General features: G+C 36.7%; 1 protein-coding gene and 1 long non-coding RNA gene across 5 annotated transcripts in view; one reads left to right on the forward strand and one right to left on the reverse strand.

Annotated features, from left to right (window-relative positions):
• Window positions 1-1019: 1019 nt before the first annotated feature.
• The window catches only part of LOC106089758 (zinc finger RNA-binding protein), a 44663-nt gene continuing 21007 nt past the window's right edge, over window positions 1020-24675 (reverse strand). For all 4 annotated transcript variants that reach the window (XM_013255734.2, XM_013255732.2, XM_013255733.2 and 1 more), the window contains 2 exons: window positions 1710-1906; window positions 1020-1640 (listed from right to left, as the gene is read on the reverse strand). In XM_013255734.2, the coding sequence (XP_013111188.1) occupies window positions 1086-1640; window positions 1710-1906 (752 nt within the window). In that variant the 3' untranslated portion in view covers window positions 1020-1085. The remainder of the gene's footprint in view (window positions 1641-1709; window positions 1907-24675) is intronic.
• LOC106089760 (uncharacterized) overlaps window positions 2476-24675 on the forward strand; it is a 33066-nt gene continuing 10866 nt past the window's right edge. The window contains exon 1 of the long non-coding RNA XR_001221686.2: window positions 2476-2692. This is a non-coding gene — a long non-coding RNA (uncharacterized LOC106089760). The remainder of the gene's footprint in view (window positions 2693-24675) is intronic.

Below are 24675 nucleotides of genomic sequence, written 5' to 3' on the forward strand. Positions count from 1 at the left end.
ATCCTAGTCTTTCCAATCTTGAAAAAGACGGAGAGTTCCTTCCTCATTCTCCGCCCTGTGGCAGGAGGAACCATAGCACATCCACACAACGACAAATGGCGCGAACTAGTAACAAACCCAAAATAAGTTTCACAAAACACTGATCTTGACAGATAGTGCACTCGATGTTTTGTTGTTGTTGCCACATTTTCATGTGGAAATGGCGATCCTCGTGCAGCTCCCTTAGGTGAGCAAGCTCGTTCCGATCGCCGCGGGAAATGAGGTGGCCATTGTTTATTTAAATGCGCCAATAACTCGCCTTCATAGGGACTCAGTATTTGTGCAAGAACCGGCGCCGCCCTGCCTCTCACTGGGACTCTCCGCTCCGCATTCCACTATCCGCAAGCTGTGGACGCACCCAGTAGCTCGCAGCTAAGCTACTCGTGACAGCAATGAACTCCACATAGATTGGACCTCAATGTCCCAGCCTGTGTGGTGCTCACAACTATCCCGTGCCGGGATTTTTTTCTGTTGGGCAACTGCACCTACCCGTGTCAATTTATCTTGGTTAGTACTTAATATTCATTTAAGCGCAGTTTACGAATAAATAAATTATGCGAAGATTATTTCCGACACCAATTAAAAGTTTTTTTTTTTTTTCAATAAATTATACGCACATTTTTTTATTTTTAAGGGGAGATGGTGTTTGGTTTTTATTTCATATTCTGACAAGTTTTCCAAAGGTTTCATTAATTTAAACATAAGATACACATCGATTCGTGAGTGCATGCATATATCCATGGTAGTAAAAATTTGACGCGTCCAACATTCAGTACATTTCATTCATAATTCACCATTGTTTGTTGTTCTAGTATATTAGTATAGTGTAGTAATATGTAAGTATTACAATAAGAGGGAAAAGTACAGCGTATTATGATAATTCAATCCACTACTATAAATACGACGAATAAAGTTGCTTCAGATGTGACCTTGATTGCGTTTTTCGATTAAAAATCTATAGTAATAATAACGCATAGTAATACGAGTGAGATAAACATTAATTGCATATTTTATCATGTTTTCCTGTTATACGGTGTTAAACTATTTTAAGAGGTGTCAGCATCTTTTTTAGGTATTTTTTCATCAGAGGCGCATTCTTCTGCCTCGACATTGTTACCCTCAGTGTCTACATTGTCTTTGCCCTGGGAGCGACGGCGCTTTCTATTTAAACGCCATGGACGCGAAGGAAATTTGGGGGCAGGAAGCTGATCCATACCAAGAACTTTGAAGATTTGCCTAAATGCCATGTACCGCAAAAACAATTGTGCCGAGACAGTTAAATCTTCGCGTTGTTGCTTGGACAAATCTTGCAGAGCATCCTGAGGCTCTTTTTCACACGGATCCAAAAGGCCGGGCCCATTAATAAGGAACCCGGATGCAAGAGCTTCCATAATGCGTCGCAAGCAGTCACCAGGGGAAATTGGAAAACCAGCAGAGGAGATGACTTTCTCCACAAATAACTCCATGGACCATTGGGGCAAAGCTTGCCAAGATTGCACACGTTGGCAGAGATCACGTAAAATGCGTATTACCATTACGCATGACTGCAAACCAGTGGCGCGTGCTTGGAACCATTTTGCATGACGTAACTCAGCTAAAGCCTAAGAGTTTGGGTAATTAATTGAGTAATCAAACACAAAACATAATCACTGTATTTAAACGTAAGGTACCTTAAGGCAAGGCTCGCGCGGCAAAGGAGCTGCGTCTCCGGCATTCCCATTTTCGCTTTCAGAAGACTGTCCACCTTCCGGCGATTCACGCAGCAATGGCGATGTCAATGATATTTTCACGGACACAGTCTCATCTTGTACCATTACCGCAGATTCGTCAATCACAACATCTACTTTATAATCGACGGGATTTTCACCTAAAAAAATGTAAAAGAACATGTATATTTATATTATTTTTATTTAAATCCGCCGAAATAACAATACTCTCCACAAAAATATCTAAAACAATGTGGTCTGATTTTTTTTTTTTTTGGTGAGGGGGGGGGTGGGGGCTTCACTTTCCCTTTCACCCCTGAAAACAACTTGTGATCATCACTCGAAGGAAGAGCTTTAAAATAAAATTAAAGAAGTCTTTTACCACAGGAAATTTATGTTGGCACTCTGCTTACGTGATAATGACAAATTGCTTTTAAGAGAAAAGAAAAAAAGTGAAACCATGAACAGACCTCAGCAGTAGTAACAATTGCACATCTTTATTTGGATAAAACCATCTAATATAAGTGCTTTCATACAATGGTAAAATGCAAGTTCTTCTTAAAACCGTAGCTTTTAGCTGACCCTACCACTATATGCGATACATTTTTTTCAAATTGTTTGTAAAATTTAATTCAAATGAACAAGTACTACATAGTCTTTATATAGAACATCAATTGCGCCTATTTTCTGACAAATAATAACATGTAGATAGAAAACTTTAGATAGTTGATATGGTAAAGAACCTTTTCAAATAAAAAAGTTGTAAAATAAAAAGGGGAAAAAAATCGTGACGAAATTGTAAATAAAATATATTTCGATTAAATCGCTTCAAATATTGTTGGGATGTACATATTGGGACCGCTATGGTCCCAACTAGCTTTTTTGGCCAAAAGTAACAATTGAGTTTTTACAGTTTTTTGATTCGTCTAAACAAACACTTCAAAAAGGTATGAAATACATTTTTTTTATTTCATTTTGATTGCGATCATTGCCTCCGCCCCAATTCATTTAACGCGGCACATTGCTGAGACTCCTTTTGTTGTTCTGGTCTAAGGTGGATGTAATTCGAAATAATAAAATAATTTTTTGTGACCAAACAAAAGAAGCGCAAAAACATTTATTATCTCGATTTTGTTGTTCTTCAAACCGGGCGGCTTGGTCAAGTTATTTTCATATGAATAAAATAAACCTAAGGTCGAACGTCTCCAAGTTCGACGAATTACTACGTTATAGATAAACTGACCAGAATTAGGTTTAATTTGACCTAAGTTCAGAAATAACAAACACACAGTGGGATAGAATCGAAAAAAAAAAAATAGAAAACAATCTGCCGTTTGAGAACGGGTAGGATAATCTTCGAAATTTTGAATGGTTAAAAAACAAACAAAAAAACTAGCCGAATTATTTCGTTAAAATACCCAAACACCCATTTCGAGCAATGATGATTGCAAATCATCATTCTTTAGTAAATTGGATATGAAGGAGGCCACAAATATTGTTTGGTGCAAAAGAGTTTTTAGGAAGCTTGTCTCGGCAAAAATTTAAAAACTGAAAAATGGACAATGCCCGAGACCAGAATTGTTATTGTAGAATTTTTCGAAATGCCAAGGCGACCAAAACCCACTGCAAAGCATCTGAATACTCAGGCACCCTAACGTTCTGAAATTTACTAGATACAGTAAACTGCGGATGGCATTTGTTTTTTTTTTTTAATATTTGAGTGTTCTAGCCGATATTTCGTCTTTTTTACGTTTTGCAATTTTCTTTGTCTGTTGTCCGATCACTACACAACTTATTATACCCTTCACCACAGGATGGGAATATACTAATTTCGTCATTCCGGTTGTAACACCCCGAAATATTCGTACACGACCCCATAAAGTATATATATTCTTGATCGTCATGGCATTTTAAGTCGATCTAGCCATGTCCGTCCGTCCCTCCGTCCGTCTGTCTGTCGAAAGCACGATAACTTTCGAAGCAGTAAAGCTAGGCGCTTAAAATTTTACACAATTAGGTCGGTGTAGTGGCCAAATCGGTCTATGTTTTGATATAGCTGCCTTCTTGAGCTTCTACAGGGTGCAATTCTTATCCGATTTGGCTGAACTTTTGCATAAAGTGTTTTGTTATGACTTCCAACAAATTTGCTAAGTTTGGTCTAAATCAGTCCGTTGTTGTTGTAACCACATTTTCATGTGGAGGTGGCGATCCTCGTCAAGCTCCTGTGTGAGCAAGATCGTTCCGGTCCAAAGGACCGATCGCCACGTGAACAAGGTGGCCAATGGTTTTTTAAAGGCGCCAATAACTCCGCATAGGCACTCAGTATTTGTGCAAGAGCCGGTACCATCCGGCCTCTCACTGAGACTCCCCGCTGGATACCGCTAATTGTCCTCGACTGTCGTTGCAGCTACTTCGTATAGAGTATTCCACTATCCGCCACCTGTGGACGTGCCCGGTAGCTCGCAGCTAAGTCTCGTGACAGCAATGAACACCACCCGGATCGGACCTCGATGTTCCAGCCTGTGTGGTGCTTACAGCTATCCCGTGCCGAACAGTCCATATTCTGATATAGCTGCCATATAAACCGATCTCTCGATTAGACTCGATTGAGCATCTAGAGGGCGCAATTGTTATCCAATTTAGTTAGTATGGTCCAAATCTGTCTATAACCTGATATAGCCGCCATATCAACTGATCTCCAGATTAGACTTCTTGAGCTTCTAGAGGGCACAATTCTTATCCGATTTGGCTGACATTTTGCACATATCGTTTGACTGGTATGACTTCCAACAACTGTGCTAAGTATGGTCCAAATCAGTCCATATCCTGATATAGCTGCCATATAAACCGATCTCCTGATATGACTTCTTGAGTCCAGACGGCGCAATTCTTATCCAATTTAGCTGAAATTTTGCATATGTCGTTCGGGAATGATTTCCAACAACTGTGCCAAGTATGATATATATCGGTTCATAGCCTGATATACCTGTCATATGAACCGATCTCCCAATTTGACTTTCTGAGCCTCTTGAGAGCGCAATTATTATTCACTTTGCCTGAAATTTCGAAGTGATATTTTTCTATGATTTGTACGGCATGACAAGTACGGTCCATATCGGTTAATAACTTGAGGTAGCCCATATATTATTTTTGGAAAAGTAATTCAAAAAACTTGACAAATGCGCTCCATGGTGAAGGGTATATAAGATTCGGCCCGGTCGAACTTAGCACGCTTTTACTTGTTTTAAACCGATATTTTTCCTTTTTTTGTTCGTAAACTTTGCAATCAGTCGTCAGGTCACAAAAAAAAATTAAACAAAGCCAAATGATTTAAACATGAAGCTGTCGCCGAAAAATGCCGTTTAGGTTGAAAATTTTCAATAATGTTTTTTAAATTGGGTTACAAAATGGGATTTAAAAAAAGTTATAGGCGTATAGTAAGAAAAACACAACGTAAAGTCGACATAGAAGAAAATTACCATAGAAGCTTCAAGAGGAAAGTCGAACAAAAAATCTGCAAGAGTATGACGAAATCTCTTTTAAAGCTCAACCAAGAATATGTTACTTTGAACGTAATAAACATTTAATTCATTCATAACTCCCCCAATTTATGTTGTTGTTGTAGCAGTGTGCTGTACACTGAGGTGGCAGCCCTTGCCGATGAAGGACTTCATCGGGTCAATCCGGTACCTACAACCGGCTGCCATGGGATTGCCCCCAATTTATATTTCACAGAAGCGGCAAAAACTTGACCATAGTCAATGCTTTCTACATTACTTCCCAAGATGTAGAAAAAGAATAAACTTTGTCACTTTGGAAGTACATAAAATGCTGTTCTTAGCATAACTTCCAATTCATTTTGTTCGGAAACTTATACTATGGCCGGGTTTCTAATTCTCCGGTTACAATTTATCGTATCGATATTCTTCTGGTAAAAGGAATTTGATTTTCTGAATATATGCTTATTGCTTATCCTAACGATAAACCTTAACCGGCAGATGGCTGCTGGTTAGCGACTTATCGTCCTGATAAATACAGCTGTGTTTTGTTTACCGATTGCTTAGCTAAGTAACAATTTGCCAACCAGAAGAAATGTGCAACCTTTTATTTACAAAACTCTCCAAATGTTTTTCGCTTTTACACTCTCTACTAAAAAGCGAAAGACTTGTCGTAAAAGTTTGTGCAAATTTTTGAGTACGTGACCACTCTTATTGCTGATTGCTGCGTAATGTTGCTATATCTTCTAAATTTGTTAACAGGATTCGCCGTGATATTTAAAATTGTCGGCAAATTTCCTTCGACCAATCAGAGCAAGAAGAAAAAAGTTTATTAATTTTAAGATGTCAAGCAAAAAAAAAAAAAAAACAAATTTAAAACTGTTCTTATTTGCTCCAGACAAAACCATTTGTTGTAGCGATAAACTAGCTACCAAGAATGCATTTAACCTTCCACGGTAGACCAGGGTAGATGTAGCTCAATTCCAATGGGGCTGGGATTGATTCCAAAATCATATACGTTTGTCTCTACTATAACCAGGGACCACACATCACGTGTCAAATGCATGACTATCTGGTCGACGTGAGGATTCCTTCTGAATTGATTCCATACGATGTTGATAGGGCTTCTAACAAGCAATTGTAATGTCAGGACATTGAAATCGCGCTGGTTGACGGTTGAGCACCTATTGTGACATTGCCTGTATTGGTTCAGGATAATGGCTACATGAATACGTTTTTCTTGTCCAAGTTATTTTCAGGCACATAGTCCTTTCGCCACTTTTAAGTGCAATAGTGGCTTGAAAGATTGGAGGGAACTTCTTAAGCCCGCCTGGCCCAAGTTGGCTCCTTATCTTCTTCATTCTAATAACTGGCATCGTACCGCCGTAAATTTTGTCTTTGTTCTTCAGCGCTTTTTGAATCTATTTCTAGGGCGACACAATAAACTTAAATTCCCTGTGTGAAGCTGATAGCGATTGAGGTTGTTAGACGCATATCATTATATAACCTAAGTTTAAGAACCAAAACAGAAGCAAACACAAAAATCAATCAATCAGGGGCTTGAAAGATTGGAGGAACTTCTTAAGCCCGCCTGGCCCATGTTGGCTCATTATCTTCTTCATTCTAATAACTGGCATCGTACCGCCGTAAATTTTGTCTTTGTTCTTCAGCGCTTTTTGAATCTATTTCTAGGGCGACACAATAAACTTAAGTTCCCTGTGTGAAGCTGATAGCGATTGAGGTTGTTAGACGCATATCATTATATAACCTAAGTTTAAGAACCAAAACAGAAGCAAACACAAAAATCAATCTATAAAATATTTATTTTGAAGTTTACATTTTTATAAGGCGAATTCGAAAATGATTTGACATATCAAATTCCATCAGCTGTGCTGATGCGACCATCTTATAAAATACGCCTTGGTCTGGAGCATAGATGGGCAACAACGCACACGCCCGAGGGCATAGGAAAAACGAACAGTACACACGTACAGTGTAAGCAAAATCGCGTGGTTTCGTTCGGTTTACGCATTGTTCTTTAACATATCTTCTTCACTTAGTTAATAATTCGGATCCCGGTATGAAGTCTGTGGTTAAGTGTCCCCAAGTCTAAACTTTTGTCTATTATGTTTGTGACATTGTCACCAAATTATTTACAATCGTGTGTACATTGTTTTTACCGACAAGTGACAAACAATAATTTATTTTATTTTATATTCGTTTTTCCCAATTGTTTTGTTGAAAATAATTTCGCCGGTTCATAAATCTTTTCAAAAAGAATGACAAAATTGCAAATCTAGTAAGTGATGCTAATTGGTGACATAAGCTGACCCATATGTAAGCATATAACTTTATTGTAGTGCAAATTCTATAAACAATTTTAAACTTCTTGTTTGTAGTTAATAGACACGTCAGATGAAGACAATTCTTGGTGATATTGCTGAAAGCAACCGACATCAGGTATTTGAACATTGCAAATTGATTTCCCTTTTTATAAAAGTTTATTCTTTACTATATATATGTTTGAAAGAAATAAAAATAAATAAATACATATATGTTTAAACTAATTTGAAGGCCTTATTCAGATCGTTTTGAAATTTAGTTAAAAGTTCGAAAATTACAGACTTAATGATTTAAAATGGCTATATATTGTCCCTACTGACGTACTATTGACAATGCCCCATATATCCCGTAATGTCTCTATATATACCCAAATGACTTACTGTCGACAATGTCACTATTGACTTCTGAATGACAAGCTCTTACAAAATGTATATAGCAAGAAGCACGGGCTTGGGTACAATTTGTCAGTAGTTCTGTTGACAAAGTCGATAGTAAGTCAGTATAGATTTACTATCGTCATTTCCTACAGCGATTTTACTGGCCCTTACACAGACAGAGATTAGTATTTTCAACTGTGTTTGTGTGCCCATCACTGATCTGGAGTAATGTCAAAGCCTTACATACATTTAGTTTCTCATATTCGTCTTATACTTACATAAAAAAAAACGGGACATCACATCACGTATTAAAAAAAAAAAAACTAAAAATAATTATAGTAAGAAAAATATTGCGCAAAACTTAGAACTAATATCACAGAACTGAACGTTTTAAAGTATTGCAACTGAATATTGTAGTTTGTTGTTGGCTTTATCTTCTTTGGTGTTTATTGATTTTTAATTCTCTCTTGCTTTGCGAAGACTCTTTTCTTTGTCCTTGTTTATGTCGGCTTCGTGTTTGCTCAGGCTAACTTCAACTTGTCAAAATTGTCAATTTACATACGATTCATTATTTTTCTTATCACACCTGTGTGTTATTTTCGTATAACATAACCTAAAAATATGAGCAAATCTGATTTTTTTTATGCCTAAAAATTTTTAAAGTTGTGAGAAAGGTGGTTAAATCATAAATTTGTGAAAACAATTTATTTTTGGGTTGATTTCATTCGACTGACCACAAAAACAGCTGATTTCTTTATGTTTTTGTCAGAAGGAATAGAGCAGGCTCTAATCGAAAAAATTACACGTGCTGTTTGAAAAGTGATTTTCATATATTAGTTTCGTTTGTAACACACGACATGTAAAACTCAACATGTGCTAAATTTGGCATGTCGAAAGACAACTACATGCCGTGTGATAGAGCCTTTACATAGATTTTATTGCATGTTTTCCCTTCGTTTCATTCATTCGTTGTTCTGCCTTTTTTATACCCACCACCATAGGATGGGGGTATACTAATCTAGTCATTCCGTTTGTAACACCTCGAAATATTCGTCTAAGACCCCATAAAGCATATATATTCTTGATCGTCTCAACGTTCTGAGTCGACCTAGCCGTGTCCGTCCGTCCGTCTGTCAAAATCACGATAGAGGTCGAACGCGTAAAGCTACCCGCTTGTAGTGTTTCGTTAGGACTTTCAACTACTGCGCCAAGTACGGTCCGAATCGTTTTATAACCTGATATAGCTCCCATATAAACCGATTTCCCGATTTCAGCAGCAGGCGCTGGAAATCTTCATTCGGTCGATGGTAAAAATGACGGCAAAGGATTATATAAGCATTTTGAAGCAAAACTTGAAGCACAGTGCAGAAAATTTGGCCATGCCACAGAACTTTATCTTCCACCAGGATAATGGTCCCAAACATACCGCGCTAGGTTCTAGACTTTTGATCCATCTAACTGCCCGTAATATCTTAAGAAACCACCTCAAAGCCCGGATCTCAATCTTATGAGCTTTTTTGGTCAATTAAAAAAAATTAAAAGTACGACATTAAAAACGTAAAGGACCTAAAACGGCATTGTCCAATCTTTACCAAGACGTGCAAAATATTAACTTGTATTATAATGCATTTCTCTGTACAAATACGAGTTATTGACGCCTTTAAATAACTAATAGCCCCCTGTTTCCGAGGCGATCGGTCCTTTTGACTGGAAGGAGCTTGCTCACCCACAGGAGATTGCCACTTCCTCATGAAAATTTGGCTACAACAACAACGAATTTTGTTAGCAATAATATGAATACTGCGCCATCTAGCGACTTATTTATGAGTTTATTACGCATAAGTTTGTTTTTTCCTTAAACCTAATAAATCTATATGCAATTAAAAAATGAGCTTATTGGATTGATTACTTCATCCGTTTTCAATTTTAAGCGGGCATACGGATACGAATTTTGCAAACTGTATATAGCCATGGGCGAGATAAATCTTCTTTTTAATAAAATTGCACTGAAAAATGTTCTATTTTAAAGATTCGAGCCAAAGACTTCCAAACTTATTTTTTTTTTATTTTAGGAAGGTTAATAAATACTTAACTTTGCGTCTTTTTAGGAAATTGACCTTGGAACAAGACAACAGTGAATTGTAGTTAAAGACACAAAATAGCCTTACAAATAGGAGAGTCTTTAATATTTCATTTCTTTAGGTTAATGGTTTTTAGGTTGCCTAAGGTCTAAAAAAATAATTTTTCAAAAACTATAAAGGGACAGTCAATCAATCAATCAAAGAATCAATTGGCGATCAAAATTTAAAATGGATGGTCTTGTCCGTAAGTAAAAAAGAAATTTAATTTAAAGATAGCAGCTTTATTTTATTGTTTTGGCTAACTCGTTTTCATTGCTAAAATCCTACAAAAAAGGAAAAATCTGTTTGCGTTTTCTTTTTTTGGTCTTAAAATCTTTTTAAGATGCCATTGCAGGATATTGTCCGGCCGTAGATATTGTCAAAGAATAGCACAGCAAAGAACTATCAAAAGTAAGGCGAAATGTGAGATGTTGCTTAAAAGCATTTGACCGGCTTTCTATATCGCGATTTCTGATTCGCCAAATCTCCATCCGCAGAAATTTGTCAAATGGATCATGGGCTTTATATACAAACCCAAATAGAGTAGGTGGAAAGCACACATCTGATTCACAATCGCAATAGAAAGCAAGTATAATGTTACTTCCCTTATTCAAAGCCAGCTTATCCAACAATGCAACAAACAAACACAATTTTGCCGAACTTATTTGTTCTCTGCACTAAGATCAGCCTATGGCTGATGCTGCCAGTGCTGTTTTGTGTATATGTCCACATGCGACGTGCTTTTCGTTTGATTTGCTTTCGTTAGATTCCATGGCAGGATATTGCATTTTTGTAACAATGGCGTCCAGCGTGGATTTCTATACATCAACAAAAAAAGTAAAAGTACCATTACGACTCGTATTTTGCGACATTTTCAAATCCACATTTATCATCTCTGTTTGGTACCCTTATTGCCCCTATCGGGCAATATGGGTATCAAATGAAAGGTATTTAACTGAATAGTACGATTTTGATATATACAACTTTGTCACCAAGTGTACCGGTGGTCGTCCCACCTCCAAACAAACCCACAGACATGTAGCATTACAGACTACTTGTAAATTAAAAAAAAAAATCTACAAGCACGATTCGATTCGTCTAAACATTTTAATTCGTCGTTCATTATTCTTACATACATTTGCAAGGTATTTGCAAGTAGAGTAGAATTTTGATACAAAAGCTTGGCCCCAAGTGTCAGGGGGATCGCCACCCGCAAAACACCCCCAGCTGGACACTTTGACCGATTGGGGCAATATGGATATTGAATGTACGGTATTTAGATATAGAGTACGAATTCGATATACAAATTTAGTCACAACCCCATACACACATTTTTACCGATTGGGCAATATGGATGGTGTGCGTAATATTTCGACACCCATGGGCTTATGTTCTTGATCACGTACTTAATACATCTTGTGCATAGATGTATTAAACCAAGTTTCACTCATGCATATTATGTCTGGAGTTGACATGACATGTGTGAGTGAAACTTGGTTTAATACATATTTATGGAGATTGTTGTTAATGCTCGTAAAATTCTTTTGGGTTTTGCGTATAGACCGAATAATCATATACCGTATGAAAACTTTATTGATTCGATTCTTAACCTTACTGTACATTATGATGATGTAATAATAGCTGGCGATGTAAACTCTAACCTTTTGAAGGAGAGAACGTTAATTAAATCGTTTAATTCTATTGGCTTGTAAACACAAAAACTCTAACCTTGCCTTGCCTGCACCGGAACAAGAGCCCAAAAGTTTTTTTTTTAATTTTAATAAAATAGTAAACAATACACTTTACTATGAAATATATAACATTGATTGGACTAAAATATATGATATTTCTTTCACTGATGAGCATATATTGGGTTGCCCAAAAAGTAATTGCGGATTTTTTAAAAGAAAGTAAATGCATTTTTAATAAAACTTAGAATGAACTTTAATCAAATATACATTTTTTACACTTTTTTTCTAAAGCAAGCTAAAAGTAACAGCTGATAACTGACAGAAGAAAGAACGCAATTACAGAGTCACAAGCTGTGAACAAATTTGTCAACGCCGCCTATATGAAAAATCCGCAATTACTTTTTGGGCAACCCAATACATGTTCATATTTTGCCCATAAACATTCCACTAAGGAACAGGGGCAAACTTCTCACATATCAAGGAGTGCAGTCCGATTCAAGTTTAAGCTCAATGATAAGGGGCCTCCTTTTTAAAGCTGAGTCCGAACGTCGTGCCCCAGTCCGACACCTCTTCGGAGAGAAGTTTTTCATGGCATAGTACCTCACAAATGTTGCCAGCATTAGTAGGCAAAACCACCGCTGAAAATTTTTTCTGATGGTCTCGCCAGGATTCGAACCCAGGCGTTCAGCGTCATAGGCGGACATGCTAACCTCTGCGCTACGGTGGCTAGATTAAAATCGGCATTTCACTAATTTTCAAGTTTTCATAATACAAAAATCAATATTATAATCTAATATAATACTATCGCTAAACTAAATAACTAACAAATTTATTGAATGTGAAAAAAATTGTTTTTTTTAAAAAATTAATAACATAGTCTAACGCACAATTATCCGTTCAAGACGAAGAAAAAGCAGAAAATGTGAGATAGCAGCTGTGATGAAAGCGAATTCAATTGAGTTGCCTATAAGAAATGTTGGATTAGCTTAGATTCAAAAGTTTGTTGGCATACTGAGATGTTTTTAAGACTAGTAGGAAAAAAAATTATTCCATAGCCCTGACAAGCGTTTTGCAAATGATCTTCCAAATACAACATTATTGAAACTTTCAATAAGAATTTGAGAATTCCGGATTGAATGCAATACTTGAAAGTAAGGAAGAAGGTAACTGGGTTCGCGGTACTTAAGGATATTGAAGAAATAGCAGAGGCATCTAATATTGAGAAAGTGCTCAAAAGAACATCCAAGTAAATGCCTCGCAAAGTATTCGTAGTCTCGTCTACAACGACGACCATAAACAAACCGTAGCATGTTATGGAAACACTTTTGAAGCTTAAGCAGATTAGTCCTATTGGATCCGGAATATACCTCAGTACCATACAATATACGCGGCATCAGCAACGAATGAGCCACTACATATTTTATTTGTGTGGGTAAAATAACATTCAAATTGTAAAGCTTTTTAAGTATAAAGTTTAGTTTGGAGCAGATATGAGCAATGTGCAAGGAAAATACAATATCAGAATCAATTACAAAGCCCGATGTGGTCATAGTATCAGTCGATGTGACAACATTGTTTTGAACACTAATATTTTGAGGAGAGTATTGATGACGTGAGCTATTGAATACCACGGATTTGGTTTACCAATGTTAATTGTTAAGTTATTAGACCGAACCCATTGACAAACTTGTCCAATATCTTCATCAAGGTTCGAGATGCATCTTTCTAACATACCAGAGAAACAAGAATGAACGTCATTAAAATAGAGCATAAACATAACTGGTCCCAAGACAGAACCTTGGGGTACACCAGTAGAAATAGAATTAACATTAGAAACACGATCATGGCAGACTACACACTGCGAGCTATTTGACAAAAATGACATAAGAAGTCTACAAGAGGTATGTGACAAATTGAAATTGTTAAAGAGATTTAAAAAAGAATGTCATGGTCAAAAGAATCGAAAGCTTTGCTGAGGTCAAGTGCGGCAAAATACAAGGATTGCCTTTAACAACAGCACGCCTGATCTCATCAGTAAGTTTGACCATAAGAGATGTGGTACTGTGGTGTTTTCTAAAACCTGATTGACAAGGGTCAATCAATGAAAAACGATTAAGATGATCCACAAGTTGATCCATTATTATTATTTCAAATGCCTTCGATAATACTGGAAGTGATGGTGATTGAAAGATAATCAGAACAGTGTCTTTTTTCCGTAGGGGAGTAACTCTAGCTAATTTCCATGCAATAGGAAAGACATGCTGAATATAAGGTAAGATTAACTTAATCCATCCACCATCGGTTCCCAAAGCATTCGAACTAATTCTAAATACTGTACATTGTAATTAGTCAGGATATATATTTCTAAAGTTAAGGGCGTTGCCACGGCTATCAGAGTAAGTACTATTTATTTCGCTAAAATCGGGTACGTATTTAGAAGTAGAAGAAGTAAAATAATTATTCTAGGATCAATATCACAGTTGCTATCACATATAACCGAATCAAGACTGCCGGTAGAACGGCACAATTCTCTCGAATCGGTAGAACCAGCACAAAGCGAGCGCCATATGAGCGTTTAACCCTTCTTTTACCAGCCATAGCGTTGTATCTCCTATACCGCAATTCATTACTGGCAGAGGGTTCATCAATAGAAGGGCGATATGCCAAATCTCTGTTAAGGATAGCTAGCCGCATCTCTCCAAAGAGGTGTCGCACTGCGGCACGCCGTTCGGACTTGGCTATAAAAAGGAGATCCTTTATTATTGGTCATAAATTTGAATCGGACTGCACTCATTGATATGTGAGAAGTTTGCCCCTGTTCCTTAGTGGAATGTTCATGGGCAAAATTTGCAATTTTTGCTGTAAGTTCGTATCATTAGTACAGTAAATTGACGAAAAGTCAGTAAGCAATATATCGTTTACCAACCTATCTATATTGACAGAGCCGTAATCACGAAAAGATTTGAAAAAAGTTTTGAACAAGAGTCCAATAATTCGACAACTAACCCTTCCTCCCTACCTTATCTAGATAATTTTATAAAAAGAGCTTTGTATCAATAACGCAACAAGATAACATGACTGCATGAGGAGTGCCAAATGTCGGTGTAGAAAAAATAGCAATCTACTGCATCTTCTTCACTGTACCGAGCCTGTCTGCACACAACGTCCTCGAACGACTTAGAACTGTTGGTTCAGTGAGTTGATTAAGCAATTAATTGATAAAAGAGATTTGGCTTATGGACAATGGAAGCGTTATAAGACTCCACAGCTACATGAAGAATATCGAGCACTCAGAACTGTCGTGAATAAGGAGATTCATCGAGCAAAAGCTATCTATTACGCCAAAAAATTCACCGAGGCATTGATTCGAAAAGAAATTGGAAAACTATTAGAAAAATTGGCATTGGTTCTACCTATCCAGTCGAAATTGATGCTGATCCTGATGAAGTGAATGCTTATTTTTTAAACTATACAGTTAACCTTGAATCTAATACTGTACAAAGAAACGCATCAACTGTTTTATCGAATGCACCAATGTTTCCTGAATTCACAACTTTTGAATTTGCATGTGTTCAGCCTATTGATGTATATGCGGGCTGTATGGCAATAAAATCAAATGCAGTTGGTTTGGATGACTTACATCCAAAATTTATAAAATGCACTTTACCATATATACTGCCTTATATTAGCCACAAAACTATGTTGACCACAAGCATATATCCGTTCACATGAAAACATTCAAAAGTGGTACCAGTGCCAACATCTAAGTATGGAAATGACTATCGCCCAATATCCATTCTGCCATTCTTATCAAGGCTTTTGAGAAAATAACCCATGAGCAAATAAGTACATACTCAAATGAGTTCCGCCTGTTATCCACCAAACAGTCTGGTTTCAGACCAAGACATAGCTGCATCACTGCTTTAATCGATGTTACCGAAGACATTAGATAAAATATTGATGATGGATAAGTAACATGACAGGACCACTCAACAGCCTTTGACTGTGTCAATCATGATGTACTTTGTATAAAACTGAAGCACTACTTTAATTTTTCCGACTCTGCTGTTTCATTGATAAAGAACTACCTCTGCCTGAGATTTCAATCTGTTGTAATTAAAGGCCTAATGTCCAAATCTTTGCAACTGAGTAAAGGTGTACTGCAGGGCTAGATTCTGGGACCACTGTTTTTCTTGATGTACATAAATGACCTTCCACCCCGACTCACATATTCCTCTATACACATATACGCCGATAATGTCCAGCTCTATCTGAGCTTTCTTAAAACGGATATACCTCAAGGGTTCCTCAAAATAAATGAAGATTTGGATATTGTTTCTAAAAGGGCTCATGACAATTATCTGCATATAAACCCAATCGAACTGTCTCTTTAATTTCAAATCGCAACCAGAATATTGTCACTGATGAATGCATATTAGTTGGTGGACAGCATATCCAGTTTGTTAACAAAGCTACAAATCTTGGCATAGTTTTTAATAATACACTGGACTGATCACATAATTGCGACAACTGGAAATATATTTGGTATGCTAAGAACACTATATCAAACGCAATCGTTTACACCAAAACACATACGTCTCCTGTTGGCTAAATCGTATCTACTACCTGTGCTCTGCTATGAAAGTGATCTATTGGGTTGCCCAAAAAGTAATTGCGGATTTTTCATATAGTCGGCGTTGACAAATTTTTTCACAGCTTGTGACTCTGTAATTGCATTCTTTCTTCTGTCAGTTATCAGCTGTTACTTTTACCTTGCTTTAGAAAAAAAGTGTAAAAAAGTATATTTGATTAAAGTTCATTCTAAGTTTTATTAAAATTGCATTTACTTTCTTTTAAAAAATCAGCAATTACTTTTTGGGCAACCCAATATTTAGTTAATGTGACTCTAGAAGCACTGGACGTCTGGAAACAGCCCACAATGCTATCGTTCATGGACTAAATTGATATGACAGTTGTTTGCTCTACGAGAAAAGTATATGTAATACCAAGAATCTTTAACTCTTTAAAAAATCATCCTTGAGAGATGTCCGGAGTACCTGAATCAAAATTGCAATTTGGAAGAACAACTCGCAGGATTTTAATAGTCGCCCCACGGTATCGTCTGCTCATATCAAAATGGCAATATTTTGCAAATACGATTCGCCTTTTGGAACTCTCTGCCATCAAATCTTCAATCTATTGACAACGCAAAACAATTCCAAAATGCTATATTGGAAAACCTCTAAAATAGCTAGTAGTCATATTATTGTTAAAGGCACTAAAATGATGTGTAAAATATATCAATTGTAAAAATATATGTTACTAATATTAATCCATACTTCTTGCTACGTTGAATGTCATTGATATCTCACAGACTGTAATTATAAGATCACTAGCTGACCCGGGCCCGCTTCGTTGCGCCTTCTTTTACTTTATATAGAGCAACATTTTCCTTTGAATATTTATTTTTGACAATTAAAGAGCTTTTAGGGAAATACCATGCTACGAAAATAGTATATCGCTTGACTAACAGTTTACCAATATAAGTGCCTTTATTTGAATCCCATATGATCTTGATTGGTCAACGATCCATTCTTAAAATACTTTATTTCGGCCCGATATTCTCTTGATATCTGATTAAGGGGTGTTTTCGGGGATGAGGTGGTCCCCAAACAACTGGGCCTGAAAAATATCAGCATCGTGCTCTTCTTTTAAATACCATATATTTAAACCCCATATTGCCATTGGTTTAGGGGAGTTTACACGATGAGGCGTCCACCAAACACATGACCCCAAAATAGGTTATCAAATTCGTTTTCTAATCTCAAATACCTTTCATTTGAGCCACATATTGGATGGTCGAAAAATGTTTACCCTTTGAGGGGTGTTTTGGGGAAGGAGTGATGCCCTAAATACATGGTTCTACATTTGGATATCAACTTCGTATTCTACTCCCAAATACCTTTATTCGAGGCCCATATTGCGATGGTCAGTAAAAAATTGCTGTTTGTGGGGTATTTTGGGAAAGGGGTAGACCCCCCAAGCTCCACATTGACATGGTCGGTAAATATGTACGATTTAGGGGTGTTTTCGGGGTTGGGGTGGTCCCCCTAACACTTGGTCCGACAATTGGATATCAGATACATTTTCTTATCCTAATTACCTTTCATTTGAGTCCCATGTTGTCTTGATTGGTCTAAATATATTTTTGGTAGGTTTTAGGGTGGGGCGGCCCCCCCTACGTACCCTATCGGAAATTTGGATACCAAATTTTTATTTTAAGGGTACTATATGAGAGCACACAAAATTTCGCTTAAATCGCTCCACCCATTTCCGAGATCTGGCGTTTCTGAAAATTGGGGTAAGTCATTCTGTTTCTTCTGTTTTAGCCTTTGCTGTTGCCAGTCAGTAAATTCAAACCCTGGGAGGGGATCCTTGGTACCCACGTCAAGAGTGCTGCAAGCAAAATCATGGGCACGGATCCCTTATAGTATTTGCTGCATTTGGAACAGTTGGGATGATGCAAATATACAACATTCGTGAAACATCCGTGACAATGATGTAAGCGACAGTTTTTCGATTTTGGTTTTTTGATGGATATCGAATTACATCTTCTCTCCAAGTATCGGAGCTGTACCATGTACCGTTATGAAATGAGGGTGAAATTGATTTGGGTGTAAGCGCCATTTAAAGTTTGTTTACATTTTTGCGTGACCGCAATATGTCGCTTACATCATAATTGCCATTTAAACAGTATGAAATAATTTTACTATTTTAACAAGAAATTGGTTTTTATCTAAGCAGTTTTGTAACAAATTATTTCTTATAACGTAAGTTATATCTTTAATGCTTAAATTTGTTAATGTAAAAGATGGAAAAAGAGGGAATAGTAAGAGAAATAATACTTTACACAATAAGTTTAAATTAGGCCATATCATATCAAGCCATATGATATCGTCATCTAAATATGCATCAATTTGTATGGACTTTGGCGGAGGTGGACTTAAAATTGTCTAAATAAGTCTAGATGAAATATTCAGAGATATGGTGAAAAGTAAAAAATCATTTCTCACTAAATTTCGTGCATATCGGTCTAAAATTGTACCACCTTATAAGTGAAAATCGGACGATGCATATATTGAGAGTTAATCGTAACCTGATTCGATTTCATCAAGACGCTGTGACAGTGGCAGAAGAAAATAATGTGTAATATTTTGAGATCGGCAAATGAAAGGGGTTGTAAAGGCTCTAGAAGTGAAAATATTGCGATATATATACATGGATGCTATATTTAAATGTGAACCGATTTCTATTAAAATTAGTAAAAATTGGTATTTGAAAACAAACAAAATTTTAATATTTTATTTCATATTTTTAAGAGAGTAGTCTAATATAAACGTGTAATTCTATTGTAATTTTATAAATGAGCCGTGTGCCTTAAAATTAAGAAATTGGCAAAGAAATAAATTTCAAGTGTCATAAATGAATCATACGAGTCAAATTTTGTAAGGATCAGTGGACAAATGAACACATAATTGCAATATTAGCTGAAATCGGACAAACATATATATGAGAGCTTTACGTAAATCTGAACCGATTTCGACCAAATTCCAACAAGACATTGGGAAAAATTTGATTAAGGTCAGTTGATAAATGCGCTTCCAAAGCTCTGAAAGTGAAAATTGGTCGTCACATACAGCTGTGTTCAAAATAATAGGAGTGCTACCTCCTCATATTTTGAAAAGTCATATTTGTTGGCTTATCAATATCCAAATTAAGTGATATTCTATGGGTATGTAAGAAGTAAAATAGCAAATATGAGTTCTTTATAAATATTTTATTTTTGTTGTTATTGATTGTTTTCTCGTTTAGTCATTCCTCGGCTTTGTTAAAAAAAAATATGAGTATGAATGATTTGTAACAAAAAAATTTAAACAGTATTAAATTTTCAATAAAAAGGTCAAAACTATGCCCAGAAATTTCGCATTAAAGCTGTTTTAATTGTAATTGACTAATTTTTATACCCTCCGCCATAGGATGGGGGTATACTAATTTCGTCATTCCATTTGTAACACCTCGAAATATGCGTCTAAGACCCCATAAAGAATATATATTCTTGATCGTTATGACATTGTAATTCGATTTAGCCATGTCCGTCCGTATCTCGAAATCACGCTAACTTTCGACGGAGTAAAGCTAGACGCTTGAAATTTTGCAAAAATACTTCTTTTTGGTATAGGTCAGATTGTAAATGTGCCAAATCGGTCCATGTTTTGATATAGCTGCCATATAAACCGATCTTGGGTCTTGACTTCTTGAGCATCTAAAGGGTGGAATTCTAATTCGATTTGGCTGAAATTTTGCACGTGGTGTTCTGGTATCACTTCCAACAACTGTGCCAATTATGGTCTATCGGTTGATAACTTGATATAGTTGCCATAAAAACCGACCTTGGGTTTTGGCTTGGCTGAAATTGTGCATGAAGTGTTTTGTTATGACTTCCAAAAACTGTGCCAGGAATGGTCAAAATCAGTCTATAACCTGATATTGCCGCCATATAAACCGATCTTCCGATTAGATTTCTTGAGCCTCTAGAGGGTGCAATTTCTATCCGATTTGGCTGTAATTTTGCATGACATGTTTCGTTATGACTTCCAACAACTGTGCTAAGAATAGTTCAAATCGGTCTATAACCTGATATATCTTACATATAAACCGATTTCCCAGTTTGAATTTTTGAGCCTCTGGAGGGCGCAATTATTACTCGATTTGCCTGACATTTTGGAGGTGGTGCTTTTCTATGACTGGGGTTTTTCTATTTGAAAAAGTCATTCAAAAAACTTGACACTGTTACAAGGAAAGGCAAGAATAAGCCCAAAACTACGAAAAATTTATATAGATTTTAAGGAAATAGTAGAATGCTTTGAACCAATCTTTGCAAATGCCTCATAACATTAAAACAAGTTCGAAACACTCGGATTCAAACGTAAAACATCAACTATTGATGACCGTGTTTTGTGTGATATAGCAAAGCAAACCCAACTGCGTCTTCAAAAGAGATTCAAAAAGGGCTAAATGTGACTGTAGTGGGCCCCAATACTCGCAGAACATTGCTGGAAAGTAACTTATTATCAAATAGTTCAAGAATGGTACCAATGCTGACCAAGAAACATTCAGTTTGTTTTGCAAAAACACAATCGATGGTTAATGGAAATATGGAAGAACATATTGTTGACCGACGAATGTAAAATTGTATCATTTGGTGAAACTGGGTCCAGACAGTATGTCGGATGGCTTCCTTACACCTCATTTAAAGCACATTATATGAAAAATATATTCAAACATAGTAGGGGAAAAAGTATTGATACATTGTAGCCTTTTGTACAATGGAACATATAATGCTACCTTATGCAGAATGAGATATCCTTCTGAAATTGGTATGCCAACACCGGTAAAAAGTCAATGGGGTTCAGGCTATGTCGTGACCAGCTCAGACTCCTGACATCAATCCCATAGAATTTATATGGGTAGACATTGAGAATTATGATACAGCGACACGAAGGCCGAATGCGGAAGAGCTATGGAACTAAATTATAATGCCTGAAACGAATATTTGTGACTCCATGCCTCGTAAATATGCAGAAGTCATAATAGAATCAGAATAGATTATTACTCTGGTAACAGAAATAATTATAGCTCTTATTAATTTTCAATTTACATATTTGCCATTTGCTTTAAAATATTTTGGGTTTTATATCAATACTCTTTTTATTTTGAACAGCAAATTTTGAAAAAAAAAAAAAATATTTATCGAAATATTTTAAAATACTATTAATTAATCTTAGGTACTAACATCTAAATAAAACAAAACTTTTTTAAACGAAAATCAATATTTCTTTTTTACAATAGTTAGACGCACTCCTATTTTTTTAACACATCTGTATATACAAATACACAAATTTTGTCCATGAAGATTCCACTAAGGAACAGGGGCAAACTTCTCACATATCAATGAGTGCAGTCCGCTTCAAGTTTTAAGCTCAATGATAAGGGCCTCCTTTTTATAGCCGAGTCCGAACGGCGTGCCACAGTGCGACACCTCCAATAACAAAATGCTGCCTCCATGTTGAACGGTTCACAAAGACATTTTTTAGAACAAGAAAAATGTCTTGACTAGTGCGACCAGCCATGAATCCCATTGAAGATCTATGAGATCAAGCCATTTAGAAAGCTTAAGAACTTGAAACGGGTGATAATGAAATAGTAGAAAATTGTAACATGGAGACACCAAAAACCCCTTACATACAACGATAAACCAATGTGGTAATAACTATGTAATTTAAGACAACAACAAAAACAATATGCATTAATAATGCACATATAAATATTTTCTATTAAACAAATTCTCAAGTATATTTTTGCCTCTCTAAAAAATTCCAAAATCCATTCCAAATGGATGGAGGGACATGAAGGTGATTTTCATTCTAAAAGCAGGAAAACTCTACCACACAAAGGCGAAAGATTTTCGTCCTATTAGTCTGTCATCCTTTATGCTGGAGACACTTGAGAGGGCAAAGATCCCTGGAGATCGCCTGTCGCGGCAGCAGCATGCATATATTGTAGTAAAAGGCAAATCCACAGAAACAACCCTTCACGACCTAATCGGCTACATAGAGGGTTCTCTCGCTGTGAAGGAATATACAGTGGTAGCATTTCTAGACATTGAAAAACCGACGTCAATCATGAAGGAGTTGGAGTTTCTAGGCATCAACTCTACCGTAAGAAAGTTTATTAAAAACTTACTTATTAAAAGATGCATTACAGCAGGCTTCGGATCTGTGGATCTTAAACGATGGGTCAGCAGAGGAACACCTCAAGGAGGAGTTCTGTGTCCTCTACTTTGGAATGTAGCCATTAACAATATATTATTGTCTCTGCAATAAAAAGATGTAAAAGTGGTCGCATATGCTGATGGCTTTTTAATTTCGGCTAGGAAGAAGTGAAGATATACTTCAGGAAGCTCTACGTGCAACAGCAAAGTGACCTACCGAAAGTGGTCTAGGCATAAATCCGTGCAAGACAGAAGTAGTTCTTTTCAGCAGGAGATACAAGTTGCCTACAGTGGAAACTGTCTCCTTGGGTGGAGAGAATGTTCTATTTACAGACAACTCTTGCCCTATACACCTGCACTGGCAAAAGTTGGGGTCTATAGACCGCGAAACATGCATTGAGTATATACTGCAGTTGTCAGACCTATAATGCTATATGGTGTTGTGGTCTGGTGGTACTGTAATGGAACTATGATATCCCCGGTAACAGAAGTTACATAGACTTCTATACGGATGGTTCTAAACTAAACGATCAGGTGGGCTTTGGGGTGTACTCTAAAGATCTAGAACTGGTCATATCGAAACGGTTACCCAACCACTGCAGTGTGTATCAAGCGGAGATTCTTGCAATTAAGGAGTTGGTGAAATGGCTAAGATATAATGTCATTACGACGATTGGCATAAACATTTTCTTAAACAGCCAGGCAGCCATTAAATCTCTGGAGAATTTATTTTTAAACACAAAAACCGCCGTCGACTGTCGCAAGTCTCTAAACGAGATGGCTGAACAGTTCAAAATTCACCTGTTCTGGGTACCGGGCTGCAGAGATATCCCTGGGAATTGTAAAGTGGACAAGCTTGCGAGGCTAGGAAATACCCTACACACTTCCAGGAATACTGAAATCTGTGGGTATGCCTCTAGCGACATGTAAGCTAAGTTTTCAGGATCAGGCCCGAAGGACAACGGACGATAGATGGCCACAAAGAGGGGGCTGTGAACATTTCAAAACTATGTGGTTTAATCTAGACTTGAAGAGGTGTACCACTTTGCTGTCATTGACTAGAACAGACCTCTCAGTCATTGTGCCCATCATGACAAGTCACTGTCTAATCGGAAAACATGCCGACATACTGAAGGTTGCCAGCAACGACTTTTGTGAAAGCTGTGAGGACATCGAAGAAGAGACTATAGAACACTTTTCGTGTGTGTCCCGCACTAGCAGTCAGAAGGAGTTCCACTTAAGGTTCCCATTTCTTTGAGAACCTATCTGATTTAGCGGATGTGAGCATTCGCAAGTTATTGGGCTTTTCAAAGCGATCTGGATGGTGGAACGGTAGGAACAAGAAGACATCTTCCTTCCTCTTGTTCCTGTGGTACCACAATGGACGAAAACGTTTAAGTGACTCTGAATAAGTCCACTTAAAACTAACCTAACCTATTCCAAAATAAAGATACATCATAAAACGAAAATAAAACTAAGATACATTGCATTTTTTAACGCAATTTTACACAATGCACGTATAATTATTTGTTTGGGGTAGAACATTTTTTTTTACGGAAAAATCATTAACTTCAGCATTTTGTATAGCCAAAAGCGTCACGTGCTTTGCTACAACCATTGAACCTAAAAATTAGCTAATGTTAAGAGAGAATATTCTTAAAATTGTTATTTGTTTGGATACATTAATGGCCGGTTCATCGATCTCAAAGTCAAACTTTCGTGTAACTCAAGAGTTTACTTGAACTTCAATTCGAGAAAAAATATATATTTTAACTATCTGAGTATCTTTACATCATCTGCATACATCAAAATACTACAGTTATAGAGAGAAATAGGGAGCGGACCAAGATGGCTGCCTTTTGGTACACTTGACGAGACAAAAATTGACTTGGAAACTGCACTACCAAATTATCTCGTTTATTATGGTCGACCAGATATGCACTGATCTAAATGCTCAACTAAAGTCAGTATAGATAATATTCGTTTGGTAGCCTTCTGTTTAACAATCGTTGACTAAACAAGTACATAAATTCCTAAAATATTACAATAGATGTGAAATAGTGTCAGTCAA

This window comes from Stomoxys calcitrans, chromosome 1 (assembly GCF_963082655.1).
Source record: "Stomoxys calcitrans chromosome 1, idStoCalc2.1, whole genome shotgun sequence".
NCBI lineage: Eukaryota > Metazoa > Arthropoda > Insecta > Diptera > Muscidae > Stomoxys > Stomoxys calcitrans.